Genomic DNA, 19,513 nt, shown 5'->3' on the forward strand with positions numbered 1-19,513 from the left:
AAAAAAAAAAAAAAAAAAAAAGATGAAGAAGACATATTTAAAGGAAGGTTTTGTTTATTTTTTTTTTTTTTATATCTGGCTCTTTTTTCTTTTTGCTGGCTTTTGTGATACTCTTTTAAGATTGTGGAGAAACCCACTCCTTTTTATAGGAGCTAGGGAGAGCTTTGAGTACATCATGTTGTACCGTATGTTATGACTTAACATTAGTGCTTCGTTACATACATAATGTTATACCGCACTTATTTACTTCGAAGGAAACACAGACTGTTCAAACGTCAGGCGTAAGCCGTTGTTAAACTACAGTGGTGGTGACAGTGGTGTGCACAGCAATGAGGTCAACTTGGCAGATTTAGCGGTGGATACGGACCCTTTGACTTTCCTTCAAGACTTGGAGACCAGGCTGAAACTCTCTCGCCTTCACATGTAAGTCATGCAAATTAAATTTGATTTAGTTGACTATGTGTTGTTTTAGATGTTTTTAACTTTTAAATACATAGCAATGCATGCCAATGCATGCGGTGTTACGGTGTATATACTATGAGATAATTTTGCCACACTTCACCACATGCTAATGTATTTTTAGCATTTCCATTTTGAAGTTAAGAAATTTGATGAACACAAAGTCTTATTTCCAACGGAACAATCACTTTCACTATTATTGACCTCAAATGCTCAATCCATAGAATTTTGTTTTGTTTTTTTTTTTGATTTAATTATATCTAGAAATATATATATATATATATATATATATATATATGTATTCATAATAAATTAATTAACACCATTTGATATTTTGTTTTACTTTCATCACTACATTCTCATCTGTTCTATCATAATAATTACTTTAAATTGTTTCTCGGAAAAGGTAACAAATACTTTAAATCAGTTACGTAACACGCTTTAGTTAGTTTAAGTGTTAAGGATACTAGGTTAGACCCGCGCTATGTCGCGGGATATTTTTTATAACTATTTTTAGATATATTGAAATATTGAAAATATATTTTTAAAAAAAATTAGATTAACTGTAAAACTATATTTTATACAATGATAATATAGAAGATGCATTAATAAAATAAACATAGAGAAATCTCAAATTTAAGATGACTTATAAATATTTACATTTAAATCGGATAGACTTAAATACTTAATTGTATAAATAGACTAACTAACCCTAATGTATGTTCTGTTTTATTTTCTTTAAATTTTGTGGGACAAATATATTATTAATATAATTTGAATTTATGATGTACTTTTTGTAATTTATACAAATTTAATCATATAATTGTTATATAGTGTTTTTTTATGGTTAAAAAAATTATTATCAAGCACAATTTATTACAATGGTTTAGCATTCTTAAACTGCAATCTCAAAAACAAACCTTTCAAAAACTTAATTCCAGATAAAACAAAACAAAAGCAACTATGCCATGAATATGAGATCACATATTCAATTCGCAGTTTAGTTCATAAAATAACTCAGTAATAGATCTCAAGCAAACATCATTAAGCTAAATCCTATAGTTCCATACCCAATTTGGACAATGTTCACAAGCGAGAACTTGTTTACATTATAAAGCTTCCAACTTTATTCATAATCTTCAATCACCTAACAAAGAAATACTCTGAAAGTGTCAATTTTCCCTTCTACCCTCGAATCATGGCGAATACCGAATTCGTAACGAGATTCAATAAGAAAAACTCAAAATTTCTCTTCTACCCAAAACCACGAACACAAAGATAAATCAGAAAAAAAAAACTCATAAAAAATTTTAGATTCGAAGATAACAACACATTTTATTTTCCACATGATCCACAGTCTCGGCTTTTGCTTAACTTGATGGAATTCGAATAAAAAAATAGAAAGAGGCAGCTGCTAGAAGGGGGGATTCTTTTATTTAGATTTATTAGACCATCTACATATCATAGTTCTCTCAAAATAATACATTTTAATTGTTTTCTTTTAATATTATTATATATTTAAATAATAAATTTGGAAAAAGAAAATAATAAACCTATTAGAAACTGACACATGTTTTATTGTCTAGAGAGTCGATTTTTATGATTCTAGAAGAAGAAACGCTTCACAATTTTTATCTTTCTTTATTATTATTTTTTATTTTTTAATTAATAGTACTCCTAAAAGAAACTACCATTGGTGATGCTCTTATGTCTTTTAAAAAAATATTTGAGAAGATATACGACTTGAAAAAATATATGTTAATATTGACTTTTTTAATTGGGTTGTGAATATTTTTTAATTTGGGTTAAAAATATTATTTAGAAGAAAAAATTCTTTAACCAACACGCAAAAAAAAAATGAAAATTTGAGAGTAAGTCTACCTCATTTTATTAAACGTATATGATTCTGAACCATTGCTTTAGAAATACTTTTCTCATAAATCGGTAAATCAGGTAAAGCTATGAAGATGTTCATATGATTTGGTTGTACGTTAGGCTGCTAACTGATTTAACATTGTATCACTTTATTTAATTTATTTGGGCCATAATGAATATTGAAGCCCAGTAGGGGCTGCCTTGATCGTATATGATGAGCTGAGCTGGTGGAACATGTGTGGAACATAATTCAATTTTTATTGGCAATATATGATGAGCTGTATTAATGTTATAATTTGATAGGGTAGAGTTTTTTACTGATGTGTCAGCTTCTGTTTCAATACAGAAGCTGAGGTGTCAACTGGAGAGAAACTCCCTAGTACTTTTATAGTATTGAATTTATAGTTTACTAGATTCGGACCCGCACGTACGTGCGGGGTTGTTTGCAAAAACTTAGTTTTCTTTTAGTGTTTTTCATGTAAGTGTTTGAAATATAGTTATTTTTGTTTTAGACCAAAGCTGTTTATCTCATTAACAAAATAACTGTTTTTTTTTGTCAAACAGAAAAGAACTATTATTCTTTTATAGTTATTTGGTTAGAGTTTATAGTTTATTTATCTATATATAGAGAATAAAGAAGAGTTAAAAATGTGTCGTGAATGCAATATAAAAAATTTGTTATGAATGTAATATAGTTTGTTCGTTTGAAGAAAATCATAACTTTCTCCATAATTAGTTGACTTTTATTAATTTAAACTATGTTAGCGAGTGGAACTCGAAATCTACTTGCATACTTTACTCTCGATTATCCTCCAAGTTAGTGTAGAACATTATAGAACATAGGATTAATTACACTAAAAATCCTATAATTTTAATCTATTAGTTATTAACTCCAATATAAAAGTTACGGGCTAACAATTATGTGTTGGGTTCGATTTAGCCCGTAAACAATATCTCTTTTTAATGCCCAATAAATCAAAGTAACGATATGCATTTTTTAGTTTTCCCTACAAACTCACCGAAAAAAAAAAAATCGATGACAGTCCAACTTGAAGAGGCGAAAAGTTTAACCTCTTCTTCCACAAAAACAAATTCAATAGAAACTTCAAGCGACATCCAAGTTCAATAGTTTCAATAATTTGCCGAATCCAGTGAGATGAACTCTATGTGTGTTATCATAGTGCAAGGTAAGCACTTCCAATTTGTTAATTTGTATTTAAGCTGGGTTTTGGATTTCTATCAGGTTTTCATTCTTGTTTTATCAATTTCTTTTTTTCATGCAAATAATCAATGGATCGAAATTGAGATGGGTAGGTCATGATCAACGCCCAAAGCAAGGTTCGCCATCGTTTATCAGGTTCTTTTACTTTCTAAATTTAAAGAGTTTTGTTTAAGATGCAAATTAGATTAAATAAATATCCAAATAGGTTTCTCAAATTAATCTCTAGATTGCAAGTATGATGACAACCCCCAAATCTATATCGCGAACTCCTCTTTTTGATTATATTGCTTTGTCATATTATCATTATCTATGATTAACCAAAAAATGATTAAAAAATCACCATCAGCTCTACTCTTATACTATTCTTGAATCCACGTTTTCGAATATTGAAATTAATAATCCACATTTTAGGATTAAATTTCTCATTCTAGACACTTTTACTTATTAAATTTGTGTTTAAATGGCGGATCCAGAAAATAATGTTATCCGGGGCAATAATATTAAAATTTTTTATTGTTATTTTTTAAATAAAATTATATCAGTTAAAATATTTGATTAGTTTTGTCAAGTTAAGATAAGTTTTTGTATTGTATTTTTATGATATTTTAGTATGTAAGAAGAAAATAGGGTAATGGGATATTTTAGCAGGTGCATACTTAAAAGCTCATGTAAAATAACACTAAACTAAAATAATTTACCCGTGGCAAGTCCCCCGATTAACCGTAACGTACGTCCGCCCTTGGTTCAACCAGTTTTAGACAAATCTCAAGAAATAATAGATCCCAACTGAAAGTGTAAATAGATTTCGACATGATAGATAATGTAATGTTTGCCGAAATAATAAAATATGAAAAGAATGTATAGCAACTTTAAACAATTTGGTTTCATGTAAGAGGCATAATCCACCATTGATCATCACTCACGTCTTCATCAATACCTACCTGAAATTCAGCTAACCGAGTATAAGCTAAAACAATATAAACTAAATAATTTGTTCTACAAATTAGTGTAATACTTCAAAAAATACATACCTAAGTAACATAAGTTAGCAAACTCGTGATTCCATTGTTTGCAGTCATTTTATATATGAATTGGTTTTCGTCGATATTGTTTTAAGATACATTATATTCCCCGAGACAAATATTTATAGTTGAAGTATTTTGCGAGTAAATGGGCAAATGGGAACATGGTAAGTAAGTAAGAGTTATTTGGTGTAATATTTTCTTATTAGGTTTGGAAACATTGTAGCCGAAAGTCATGCAAATTTGTTAATTTTACATATTTAGAATTGCCTTAATTTCCGTGACAATATCAATAATAAGTTTTTTTTTTCCTTTTTCATTAGTTTAGAATATACGTGACTATGGGGACTTAAGTATAGATTAAGTTTCCATTATTATTGATATTCGATTTATTTTAGGAATACAATATCTTAGTAATTATCAATATCTTAGTAGTTAAGATTTTTATTTAAAGAATTATGTTTCTTTTGGAAAGATTTGTCGATTTCTGGATTTTTGTATTTATTAGGCCTCTAGATAATGGCTTACTGGATATCATTCGTTTGGGCCGGACGTGTAACCACTGATGGAAAGGGCCGAACATTTATTCTGAATGAGACTTTGTTTGTTGATGGGAATAATAATCTGACTCCGAACACAGTAAACCTAACCCAAATTAATTAAACCTGGGTGACAGAAGGATCCGCACGTTTTGACATCTAAAATTACTTTAATATCCCTTTTGTATTGTATGCTTTTTAATTTATTTAGGGTCATTTTATGTCATATATTTTACGATTCATTTTGCCTTGTAAATAATGCTTCCCTTTTAATAGTATAGATAGTAATGACTAATGAGTTCTAAGTTAATTTTGTGTTTGTGTGTGTGTGTGTTGGAGGGTAGGATACTTTATGAACTGAGTAATTAACAGCTAGACTATAAAGGGGAAACAAATGTATGGATAATTTATCTACTGTAAATACATCACCTCCTCCACATCGGCTTGTACGTAGTCACACTTTCTTTTTCTTTTTTTACAAAAGTTTTTATAATAATTGTTTGGTTGGAGGTAATTGAGACTTGATGTTGTAGGAATCTCCAACCGGATATCATTTACGGCGAGCTATACGGAGTGGGCCGACTGAACCCTTCTCACTACGTACTTGTAATCATCGACATGCAACTGGGAGAAGATGCATTCACGGGAAACGCCCAAGTGGTTAGCAACAGAGAGGAGGTAGTTCAAGCCATATCATTTCTTCTCGGAGCATAAGTAAAATTAGGATATACTCCATACAGTTTATGATAGTATATTATGGAAGTAATTGCTCTTGAAGCTTTCAAGATGCATAATTAATAAACCGATCTGCATTTTATTGTTGTATCGACGATAAATTCTAATAAAGGGGCTGATTTATTAATCCACGTTTTATTATTGGGCAAGTGACATACTGTATGTGAATTATGCAACTCATTGTTGAAGTAAGAACCTATCATCTTCACCGTTTACAAAATACTAAACAAAAGTAAGTATGGACAAGGGCAATTACTAACCTAACCTATCCGAGACATGTACACCAAAAAGCGGAGAAGAAACGAAACGCATAGTTGTGAAACCGAGAGAGCTTAAACTAGGATGTGCGCCGTTTAGCTGCAAGAGAAGTGTACATGTCTTCGATCGACAGGCATTCTAGTTAATTATGTATGTCTCAATTAAACATTTGCTTAATGCTTCTGTTTACAATTTATTTTTATAGATGTTAAAAAAATGAAAAACGTATAAAAGTTCGAATTACTCAAAATAAAATGCAAATTTCTGTTAACTCGAACCAAGTATATCAAATGTTATTTGATTATTAAAACATTTTCAAATTTTTGTTACTTTCAAATCTATGAAATTATACTGTGATCAATTTAATAGAAGAGTAAAATAAATCATTGATGGTCCCTTATATTAGTAAAAAAACGTATGTACGTGCGGTTTGCTAATATAAGCCATTTGGTCCTAAAAGTCTTGCATGTAGCGGTCTAGATTTGTCCATAGTTTCTTTCTTATGTAGTGGAGATTCGCCGCTATTCAAGTAATGAGTTGCATTATCATTCACGTGTCTCGTTAATTCATTTAATCGAATGCAGATTAATTAACACTTTTACGAAAATTTCATAATCATCAATCCAACAATAATATGCAAATCATTTTATTAATCATCTTGATAGCCACACCAGTTTATACATCCCAAAACGCGAAATGTAAATAAAGATACTTAAATAAAACTTAGACACACAATAGATCTGTTCCAGTTTATTTTAAATTGTTAGATTATTCTATATAAAGACGAACCTTGTGAGCTATAAGAGATTATGGAAGAAGATTCTCATCAGTCTCCTTTAAGAAATTAACAAGAGTGTCAATGATGAATTGTGGATCGTCGATGTCAGAGCTAATCTTACTGCATTCGATGGTCCACACCACCTGGCTACCGTCTCCGTCTTCTCTAGGCGTAACGGTGATTGTTGCTTTGACCGACTTGTATTTTTCTGAGATCAGACAGCCACTCATTTTGATCGTCACTGTTCTCTTCTCCGAATCTATCGACTCAAACACCTCTTCGGCTACGATGGAAACATATAAATATTGGTTAAGGTTTTTGATCGATGATCAAGAAGTATAAATGAAATGTGGACGAGTTGATTATTTACCGATTCCCTCAGTAGGGGAGATGATGTCTTCGGTGTGAAAGATTTAAAGAATCTGGCTGCCGGAGACTTAATGTCAAGCTCCCCAGACCAAGTTCCATGTAGTGCCATTTCCTGAATCTTTTTCTGTTTGCTTTGTGGGTTTGATGATTGTAATCTTATCTACCAGTGCGTATATTTATAGAGAGTTTATGAGAATTGCATTAACTATTTTTACCTAACCACACTTCACCCACTCAGTTAACTAATGTGGCACATGGGAAAATAAATAAAACGAACGGACCAAATTAAATGATAACACATCTGCCCTAGTGTATATCAATGAACTCCAATGAAGAGTGGTTTACGCAATTATTTAGTTTTAACACATTATTAGAATAATGTGCTGTGATTGTAAATGTGAACGATCTATATATAATTATATATGAGACATGGGATTAAACAAATTCCTCAGCCTAGTTAGTTTATCGATTAACTCAATCAATCAAGTGCTTTACGTAAATTGTCTTGTTTGGAGATACATTTTTAGAAACATATGATCATATTATATAATGTAAAAATAATATGATGATAACTAGTCAAATATTCATCTAAAATCATGACTAAGCTCTATGACGTTCATGTAACACAAAACGCGTTTTAATAGTTTGTCTAGTATATTATATGATATGAATATATGATCATAAACCCACATGAACGTTATGAAACTCAAAATGGACTTCAATAGTGAATGTAATGGAATAAATACCAATATGCTGAATTGCTGACACCCGTCACTCAACTTACACAACTCACTTTTACTCACTCATCGGCTTCCTCGTACTTAAACTTAAAAAACCAAAAAAAAAAAGAGGTTATGATGGAGATTGAAGATTCAATAACATACTTTTTGCTTTAGTTCGAGGATACAGATTTTTATTTTGAATAATTCGTTTATTATACAATTAAATTTAAATAGTATAAATTTTATTATTATCCGAGTTAATCGCTATAATGAATTAATATATTTAAGCTACTCAGAAATCGGGTTGATTGATAAGAATTCTTAATTAAGGCGTGAATATACAGAAATATATTCTCAATTAAGGCGTAGATATACAGACATTTCTAAATTTAACCAAAAGCATAACAGACATGTGACAGCTATAAACATATACATTCAGCAATTAATTCAAATAATCTAAAAAGTAACACTTTTTTTTTTTTCTTATATTCCAATAGTTTCACAGGCGACATTTTGAAAGACTAATGAACTTTTTTTTTTTTTTGGAACACCAGACTAATGAACTTAAATTTAAATAAATTACAACAAATATATCCAGACACAAAATTCAAAAAATATAGAAATTTATAAAGGCTTCTCAAAAGTTTATGATGAGTAACCAAAATGACTAAGATATGATTCTAAACAGATGTGATTGCTTTGTTTGATATGAGACTTATCTTAACCTCAGAAAAGACGATCTTGAGCGTGCGGTGAATGTGAATCGTCCATGACAACATTACTTTATGACTCACTAATGGAAAAACGATCTGTATCCCCCTAAAAACTTTCATATAGCACCATAACTACACAGATTCTAAATCTCGATTTCAGTCCACACAAATGAAAAGTTACAGTCCAGTTTCCCCATAATTTTAAAGTTCGAAACCTCCATCCCCATTAATGTTGGTTAACTCGGTTTATGATATAAACCCGATGCCAAACCAAAAATCTACTAGAATAAACCGAACTGACACAAACCAAACATCTCCCTTCGTCTTCTTCCTTCCTCCACCTTCTAATGCCAGATTTTCTTCTGACAAAAATAAATAACCATAAACAAATTCATAATTTCTAAAAATCTTTTTTTCTCACTTTTCTTTCCTTAATTCGTGACACTTCTCCTTCTCTTCTCTTTGATTTTTTTCCACATTCGTAACCTCTGTTCCAATCTTATCACTCCTCACATCCGATTCCAGATTTTTTGCCTTAGAACCTTAAACATGGATGTGTTTATTATAGCTAATTTCGCAAACAAATTACACCGTTAAGAAACTGATTTTGAGAAACTGATTTGTTTGAATTTGAGAAACTGATTTCAAAATCTGGGTTTGAAGGTCACCACTGCCATGAAATAGCCAAATCCAGAATCACAACTTGTTCCTCCTCCATCTTCGCCGTCACCGTTAACGATGGTTTGAATTCGAAGTCTCAGTAGTTTCCTATTGATACTTAGGATCCCACAAATCGAAATCAGAGTTTCTTATCGGAGACATCGAATTCGCGAAGCTATAATCGACGCTTCTGCTTTGTTTGTAAGGGACATTGCGAAGGAAATGAATCGGATAAGAACCATGTTTGATTTGTTTCTTTGCTGTGTGATGCAACTCTTTAATGTTGTTGCTAATCTCTCGTTGAACATTGTTGGTTTCATCTTTGAACCCATCTTCATCAAAGAATCAATTCAGAAAAAATCAGATTTTGAAATTGCAAAGTTTTATGTGTTTGAAGACCGTTGTGTGAATTGCATCTTCCAACTTGGGACTGAATTAAGAGAGTCGAAAGTGATCATAGACGAAACGATGAACCCTACAGCGATGAATTTCTCTCGGTTTGATTTTGATTTACGGTTAATCCGGTTTAGTTATGGTTAATGGTTACCTGGTCAACAGTAAACCAATTGTAAACCATGATTATGTGCTTTTGGGTTTAAATCTTCAAAATTAGGGGAAAACTGGAGTAGAACTTCTCGTTTGTGTGGACAAGGTCGAGGTTCAAATACTGTGTAGTTGTGGTGCTATGTGAAAGTTTTTATGGGGATACAGATCGTTTTTCCCTCACTAATTGATATTTGTTCATAAGGAGTTTACTAAAGTAGAATGGATATCTATCTACGCGGAAAAATACAGAAATTTGTGTACTGCAATTTTTTTTCTTCCATTTGCTTAATTCTGACTAATTCAAGAAGCAAAATAAAGTGACTAATTCTGACTAGCGAATCGTCAGATAAATGTCAGTAAATGCTTTCACACAACTATCAGTACAAAAAACACGGCATGTAAATATATTTCAAAGAACCACCTTCAATTTTTAATTACTATACATTGCATTTTGGAGAGAGAAAAAAAAAACCAAAAAAATTGACTATCAAGTATAAGTTATAATTTGCATGATTATTTAAACATATACTCAAGACTTTAATTACTAATATCATGACTAACTTAATTTTCATAACATATGATCAGAATGAACGGATACAAATTTCATTTTACAAATAAGAAAAATTTGATAGTCTCTTTGGAAAAAAGTAATTACTAAAAGAGTACGTGTAAATTAAATCTTTAATAATAAATTAATAACATCTTGGTAAGAATAGTCCACTATTTCTCATAGCGATTTCGAATTTGTTTAGTTATTTTATCTTATAGCGATTAACTGGAATAATAATAAAAAAAAAATAAAACCTCAATAGTATAAATAGTGAATTAATAATAAAACAATATATGCAGTATATTGTTAACTCGAACTAAGCAAAGTTGGTTTCTGAATCTTCAATCTCCTTCAAAACCTTTTTAAACAAAAAAGTACAAGTATCAGGAAACTGATGAGTGAGTAAAAGCGATTGTCCTGTAAGATGAGGGTTTGTGTAATTGTGTTCATCAGTCTCTTTTAAGGCAGAACAACAACAACACAGAAAGCAAGGGTGAAAAACCCTAGTAAGCCAAAAGAGGAGCAGCTCAAGATTATTACTTTATTGCATACAAACCTTGTTACATCACATTGTGAATATATATATATATATATATATATATATATATATATATATATATATATATATATATGACGAAAGCTAGGTTTACAAGTCTGATTGTTCCCTACACATGTCATCATCTGCTGAGAGTTGTTGATCTAATGGAAGCGTATCTGTTCTTAACTTGTATCGTAGTGTGAGCTGTCACACTTGGTTTGACTGTTTGATCAGTCTCACATGGTGAAAAGGGCAATACTCTGTTACCATTGGAAAAGTCTTCTTTTAAAATCTTGATGGGCTTGATATTGTCAAGGCCCACTCTATTCTTTTGCTGGACCGAAACAACAAGTGCTGTGTTGTTGTTGTTCTACCTTACATCCCCCCTCAAACTTTGTGTGGGTAATGAGACCACACCAAGTTTGTATTTCAGATCTTCGAACACTGGAATAGGCAGGAACGTGGTAAAGATATCTGGAAGCTGATAGGCGGATGGGATGTGATAAACTGTAAGGGAGCCTTCTGCAACTTGTTCTCGGACATAGTGATAATGTGTCTTGAAGTGTTTGGACTTTTTGTGCAGAGTGGGGTTCGATGATAGATAAACTGCAGACAAGTTGTCACAATATAGTTCTGGTGTTTGTGTAAAGGGCATACCAACATCCTCAAGCAAATCACGTTACCAGTTCACTTCAGCGGCTGTGTCAGAAAGGCACCGATACTCTGCTTCGGTTGAACTCCGAGAGACTGAGGTTTGACGCTTAGCCGACCATGAAATGATGTTGGTACCAAGAAAGGTGCAGAACCCGCCAGTTGACCGACTAGTAGTTTGACAACCACCCTAGTGACTGTCACTGTATGCTCGCAGAGTAGAGTCAGTGTTGTGAGTGAAGGAGAGACCATGATCGATGGTACCTTTGATGTATCGGATTACACATTTTAGCAGACTAAAATCAGCTACTGTTGGAGAGTGCATTCTCTGGTAGACCAAATTAACTGCGAATTGGATATCTGGTCTAGTCAAAGTGAGGTACTGCAGTTTACCTGCTAGACTTCAAAAAAAAGTTGGTTGATCAAAGAGTTCTTCTTGACCCTTGACCTTTTGTAGTTCAGTAGGTAATGGTGTAGGAGCAGGTGCACAATCAGTCATCCCGGCTGCAACAAGAAGGTCCTCTGCATACTTGTGTTGCTTGAGGAACATACGGTCTGGATGATGATGAGCCTGTATCCCAAGAAAATAACTTAATTTGCCCAGATCTTTGATACGAAATTCCTCATTGAGAGATTCAAGGAGTTTGTCAACCAGAGTAAGATTGCTTCCAGTCAGTACTATATCATCCACATAGAGGAGTAAGACCATAAGATCATTGTCTCTGTTTTATAGAAAGAGAGAAGGGTCTTTGAAACTGCATTTAAAGCCAAACTGTAAAAGGAACTAATTGAATTTGTCAAACCATACACGAGGGGCTTGCTTTAGGTCATAGACTGCTTTGTGAAGTTTCCAGACATGATCATGGTTGACAACATCAACAAATCCAGGAGGTTGTTGCATGTAAACCGTTTTTGTTAAATCTCCATGAAGAAAAGCATTCTTCACATCAAGTTGCTTAAGTGGCCATTTGTTGACTATTGCCCCATGGAGAACAAGTCAGACTGTTGCAGTGCAAACCACCGGACTGTATGTTTCAAGGAAATCAACGCCTTCCTCTTGATTATATCTCTTAGCTACAAGACGATCTCAAAGTTTGTCCAAGCTCCCATCTGCATTGAGTTTCTTCTTTAAGATCCATCGACATCTAAGAATATTCATATCTGGTGTTCGTGGGATCGAAGTAAATGTGTTGGTTTCAACAAAGGTGTCAACCTCTTCTCCCATAGCTGCTGTCCATCCTCAATGTTTTAGTGCCTCAGCTATTGTTTTAGGCCCTTTAACAGTGTTGTGAGTGATTGTAAGAGCATATTTGGATTTTGGTTTTCCCCTGGTGACCATAGCATGATCATTAACAACAGGTAGCAAGTGGAGGAAAGTCATCCTCAGAGAACAAAGGTGCGTCATCACTCGAGTCACTTGTTGTCGGAGACTCTGCAGTTTCTGGAGTTGCTTCGGGTGACATAGAGTTTGTGGGTTCCGATTCAAAAAGTGATGTGTTGTTGTTGTTCTGCGTTGGTTCGAGTTCTGGAAGTGGGAGAGCACCTTGACTCGATTCAAAAACTGCTGGAAGAGGATGAACCGCAAGAACTGCAGAGACTGTGGGAACTGCAGAAACTGTTGATGCTGCAGGTTGAAAGCTTTTCTGCCAAGCCGATAAAAGAGATGATGTTGCTGTTGGGACTAAGTGAGCATAGTCATCAGCAAATGGAAACACCTGTTCATCAAAGAGAACATGTCTACTAATATAGACACGTCTAGTAGGAGTGTAGATACACCGATATCCTTTGTACTTGTTGTTATATCCGTGGAAGACAAATTTCAATGATTTTGTATCAAACTTATTTGCTCCATAGGCTCGAAGAGTGGGATAACAAACACTCCCAAACACTCTCAAAACTGAATAATCAGGCTTGAGTTGAAACAAGCCTTCATACGGACTTAGAGAAGATGCAAGCACACAGAGGAGGGGAGAAGATTACTCAGATAGTTTGCCGTGAAAAAGGCTTCAACCCAGAATTTTTGTGGAACTTTACTCTGAAATATCATGCTGAGGCCTAATTCAGTTAAGTGTTTGTGCTTCCTCTCTACCAAACAATTTTGTTGAGGAGTGTGAGGACAAGAGATTAATTGCTTGATTCCACATGTTGCAAGGTGAGTTACAAATTGTGTGCTAACAAATTCACCTCCACCATCACACTGAAACATCTTGATTTTCTGACTTAACTGATTCTCAACTAGATTTTGGAATAGAATGAAAACAGAGTAGAAGTCTAATTTATTCTTCAAAGGATAAAACCAACAGTAGCGAGTGTAGTTGTCAACAAAGATAACATAGTATCTAAAACATTGAGTAGAAGGGATTGGAGCAGGATCCCACAAATCACAATGTATCCTCTCAAAACGTTTGTGCCACACCTCATCACTACTTGCTAGCTGTCGATTAGAATACAAGGCTTCGAACGATGGATTCCTGAGCACATAGTGATCTCTATTCCTGCTTCCGGTTGTGAGGAGCTGTTTGGTATGTTTGTCCTTTACACACACACCATCAGAGTCAAATTTAACAGAGCAAGGATAGTCATCACACAGCTTAGAGATAGAGAGAAGAGACTTAATAACATTTGGACAGACCAGGACATCTTTAAGTGGGAGGAATTTACCTGATGTTGTCTGCAAAGGCACTGATCCTATGTGAGTGATGGTCAAGAACTAACCATTTCCAACCATTACGGAGTCTTGACCTTGATATGGTTGAGCATGTTGCATATTAGTAGTGGTGTGAGTGATGTGGGCAGTAGAACCACTATCAGGGAGCCACTCATTTCCTGTGTGGTGATCTCCATCAGAGACTCGCATAGCAGCTAGAGCAGAGGGTAAAGACTGAACAAATTCTTCATTGTAACGATTGTAGCAGTCGAAAGCACTGTGACCGTATTTCCCACAAATTTGACATGTTGGTCGAATAGAGGATCCTCCGTTTTGGTTCTGATTGTTGCTATGCTGTTGGAAACCACGTCCTCTTGTAGAGTAGTTTCCTCGATCTCTGAATCCACTACGTTCACCTCTGCTGTTGTTGTTCGAACCTCCTCTGTCGAAGTGTTGTTGTTATTTCTCAGCTTGAAAAGCAAGATGTGGAGTGACAACAGGCGCAGCAGAGTACGCTTTTAGTTTATCATCAAAGGCGATGACTTTGAAGATAACATCTTCATAGCAAGGAGGAGGAATCGAATCCATGGAATGTTCAATCACAGTAGCTACAGTCTCGTATTCTTTAACAAGACCAAACAATAAGCCATGGATTTTCTCCAAATCGCTCATAGGGAAGCCTACTGAGTCAAGCTGATCAAAACACTTGTTTGAGTTCACTAAGATAATCCTCCATAGATCTACCAGACTTAAGACAGGCACGCAATTTGTTCTGCAGCTCAAATTTCTTAGAGGTAGAGACCCTATTGAATTTCTTAGCGAGAGCAGACCATACCGCTTGAGCAGACTGCAGACAGTAGACAACTCTAATGGCTGCTTCAGACAGCGACCCCAAGATCCATGCCATGACCAGTTGATCATTACGAATCCATTTGGAAAACTCCGGGTTTGGTTTTTCAGTGACCCCTTCAGTACGAGTAACGGACCGTGTTGACGCTGGACGAGGGATTGAGCCATTAACGTAACCAAGTAGCATTTGAGGAGATAGGAAAGACTCGAACTGAGTTTTCCATTGAAGGTAGTTGGACTCCGTAAGCTTGAGAGTCACAACCTGATAAATAGATAACAGAGCGGAAGAAAATGAATCTTCTGGAGCCATAGACCGTATTACCTAGCTCTGATACCATGAAAGCAAGGGTGAAAAACCCTAGTAAGCCAAAAGATGAGCAACTCAAGATTATTACTTTATTGCATAAAAACCTTGTTACATCACATTGTGAAAATATGTATGACGAGAGCTAAGTTTACAAGTCTGATTGTTCCCTACACATGTCATTATCTGCTGAGAGTTGTTGATCCAAGGGAAGCGTATCTGTTCTTAACTTGTATCGTAGTGTGAACTGTCACACTTGGTTTGACTGTACGATCAGTCTCACATGTTGACAAGGGCAATACACTGTTACTATTGTCAAGGCCCACTCTATTCTTTTGCTGAACCGAAACAACGAGTGTTGTGTTGTTGTTGTTCTGCCTTACATCTCTTAACTAAAAATGACAATACATGAGGGTGTGATGTGTTCATGACTCTCACCAACTGTTCGTAGCTTAGCATGTTGAAAAAGTGAATCTACATGGAAGAATATTTGTGGAAAACCAAAAATTATTTTATCGGCTTATTAAAGCTATTAACTTACACCATAAGCAATTAGTTTACATTTCTTCTGCTAAGCAGAAAACCAAAATACTGTATATATTTTTTTAAAAAAGTAATATCTTTGGCGAGCTGAAAAAACCTTTAATATGCATTTGTCTGAATGGTCCAACTTTTTAAAATTTTCTCTCGATTTGGATTTGCCGTTTTCTTATGTCACTGAGATTCTTTTATTTCTTATGTTTTGTATTTTTTCATTTATTAACAAAACTAACCAAAATGGCCAAGTCAAGAGTTGTTTTACCCATTTGATTTTTATTATATGTAATGGAGAGTTGCATATTGCACATATCTCCGTTAGCCAATTGATAAAACGTGGATTAACTGAGCCCTTTTATTAGAATCGTCAATATACCGAAAATAATATTTTATTTTATATATTTATTTATGCATAGCTTCATGAGTAAATACATCTTAACTTTTTAACAAATAAAACATGGTAAATGGCAACCACTACTGTAAAAGATAACTAATGCATAGACTGTAGTAGCTTAGATGAGTTCCCACTTAAAAAATAGATCCAGAAATAAGTCCGAAATAGTTGATCTGTCTAACTCTTCAAAATACATTTAGCAATTAACTGGATTAGAAAAATCATTCAAAAGAAAAAATCCCTAACGATTATTTTAAAATAAGCAAAACATGAACTTGAACTAAGCAAAACATGTTTCCGGTTTGAGGAAAAGGTATAATGAGATAAAAACGGTTTCGAATTATCATAACTTGGTGTGGGTGGTGAATCGTTCATGACAACACCTGTCTATTGACTATTTCCGTTGTGTGACTCACTAATTGTTAGTATTTTTATTCAAGGTGAGTCTGTTACATTAATGTGAACACCTATACCTTGAAGGAAATATAGAGTGTGAAGACCTAATTTATTTCACTTGCTAAATTTAGCAAGAAACTCGAACCATACGCAACTGATCCAGATATAGTATTACTTTTCAGTTTCCAAGAAGAGGAATGCGATTATGTTTACCAAATTACCAATAAATGAAATAATGGAAGTGGTTCAGAAGAGAAAATATGTTAAAAATATTTATTAATTTTATTATTTAAAAAGAGAAAGTTGATTGTTCCTTTGGAGTTACAGAATAAAATTATGTGTGATTAATTTGCTAGTATTACTATTAACCTTTTTGGTCCGAAAACCTTAGTAGATAATTATCTATTCTACTGTATAGAGTTGTCCTTTGTTTTTCTTATGTCACGCAGATTTAAAATATTGAGATTTTGTATTTCCAGTTTATTTGGTTAATTATTTCGTTTCTTAACAACAACTGAATTGGATAGGTTTGCCTTGCCCTTATGTTTTTTTTTTGATTTTTGTATGTAACGGTGGAGAGTCGAAAAATTGCATAATATAGTGCACACTGCAATAACAATAAGCTTAGATATATGGGTAGAAAAACATTTTAAATGAAAATTATTGTAAATGATAACAATAACCTTAGATATATGGGATTCCACTTTATTTAACTTGTTAGATTCTCATCCATCACCTTAAAGAATTTGACACAAGTTTTGATGATGAAGCGTGGGTCGTCCAAGTCACCGCGAGTCTTCTCGTAGTCAACAGTCCACACCCCGTGGGCTCCGTTACCGTCTTCCTTAACAATGACGGTCATGGTTCCTTCGAGCTTTTTGAAACAATCCGGGTTTTGCCACACCTCGTCATTGGGGACGGATTCTCTGATAGTCTTGTACCACTCTTTCGTGATCTGAAAGCGGCTCATTTTGTACCTTTTCCTTCTCTTCCCCGTACCGGCCACATTGTCGATCTCTAACTCGGCTATGGTGAAACATGAAAATGTAATCAAGAAAATGTAAATTCAGTGAGTGTGTAGAAGAGTTGATTACCATGGCCTTCCTTAGGAAATTTCGTCTTCACCATGAAATCTTGAAAGAAGAGGGATGCTGGAGACTTAACGTCAAAATTAACGGAAGAAGTTCCTTTCGGTGCCATTTTCTCTAATTAGTGATTTTTCTTTTTCTTTTAAGTATATAGATGTTGTGTGGGTTTGATTATTTTTTTTATACTTCCTCTGTCCCGTTATTTTTTACATTTCTTGGCTAAAAGCACAAAATGTAACAAATAAGAAATATTTTATCATTTATAAAAGTTCAACTAATAGAAAAAAATATTACAGAATTTAAAAATTCAGAAAATATTAAATTAAAAGAAAATTATGCATAGAAACATGAGAAACAACTAATAATTGAATCAAACAAAAAAGCCTAAAATATTTCATATTTAGGACAGAGGAAGTAATATTTCTCATGTCCTTTCAATCGGATTTTTTTTTTTATACTTCCTCCTCTGTCCCATTTTTTTTTTTTACATTTTTTTGGCTAAAAGCACAAAAGTTAACAAATACTGTAATAAATATTTGATCCTTTATAAAAGTTCAACTAATAGAAAACAATATGAAAGAATTTAAAAATTCATAAACTATTAAATTAAAAGAAAATTATGCATAGAAACATGAGAAAAAACTAATAATTATAACAAACAAAAAAGAAAATATTTTAGGACAGAGGAAGTAATAATCTTCTCATGCATGAAGGTGTTTATACAGTGAAAGTTACAGATATTATATTCACCTAAACCCACCACCCAACTTTAACACCTCATGGTTTTTTTCTAAATATTTGGTTTCACCCACTTAATTAATTACCAATGTAGCACATTGTGGAAAGAATATCATCTACCTAATGTATCAATACCAATTAATTCCAATCAAGCAAATATATTTTTTTTAAAAAATGTGAGTCATGTGAGTATACAAAATGTGAATGCGATGAAGTTATAATGGATTTGACAATTTAATTTTTAATATATCTGGATATTTCATTTAAACAATACATTTTCAACACACGAAAAAACCTAAAATACATTGCTTTTGATATTACATTGATAAACTTAAATTTTCATAACAAGAGTAAAAAAAATTATCGATTATGTATGAATAATTTCTATTAATAATAATAAAGCTTTGATAGTCTCTTTGAATTAAAGTAGCTACTGAAGAGTATATCTTTTCTTTAAACAAACTAACACAACCAAATTGGATAGTTTTACATATGCGTTCTCTGTCCTTGTGCTTTTAAAGTAGTGGTGTGGCGAATCGGATTTTCGTACTAACATGGATAAACTTAATTAACCATAATATTAAAAATCGTCGATACAACAATAATATGCATGCAAATCGATATATTATTATGTATTTTAAAGCTTTATGAGTAAATACATTCTAAATGTGATTGCTTCGTTGGATATGAGACTTAAGTTGTGTTCATCAAGCTGTTATTTTTTTTTTGAACAACCATCAAGATGTTCTTAAGTCAGAAAAGACAATGCTTGAGTGTGCGGTGAGTAACAGACTCGTTAGTCTATTTATACTTTATTACTCACTAATTGGTATTTGTTCATAATGTAATAAAATATATTCATTATGTACAATGCTTGAGTCTGTTAACGATTATATTCATTGAATAAACTAACGAGTCTGTTA

The 19,513-nt window shown here is 33.2% G+C and overlaps 1 protein-coding gene and 1 long non-coding RNA gene across 2 annotated transcripts; both read right to left on the reverse strand.

The window, feature by feature from the left end:
* Positions 6,731-7,390, reverse strand: LOC104756762. The gene is made up of 2 exons (XR_762322.2): positions 7,259-7,390; positions 6,731-7,171 (listed from the first exon to the last, which is right to left on the reverse strand). It is a non-coding gene; the product is annotated as an uncharacterized LOC104756762 (long non-coding RNA).
* LOC104759392 (uncharacterized protein At1g24010-like) lies at positions 17,436-17,969 on the reverse strand. The gene is made up of 2 exons (XM_010482324.2): positions 17,859-17,969; positions 17,436-17,790 (listed from the first exon to the last, which is right to left on the reverse strand). The coding sequence occupies exons 1-2, from the start codon at positions 17,962-17,964 to the stop codon at positions 17,474-17,476; spliced, it is 423 nt and encodes a 140-aa protein (XP_010480626.1). The 5' UTR covers positions 17,965-17,969; the 3' UTR covers positions 17,436-17,473.

The sequence above is a fragment of the Camelina sativa genome, chromosome 17 (genome assembly GCF_000633955.1).
Source record: "Camelina sativa cultivar DH55 chromosome 17, Cs, whole genome shotgun sequence".
Taxonomy (NCBI): Eukaryota; Viridiplantae; Streptophyta; class Magnoliopsida; order Brassicales; family Brassicaceae; genus Camelina; species Camelina sativa.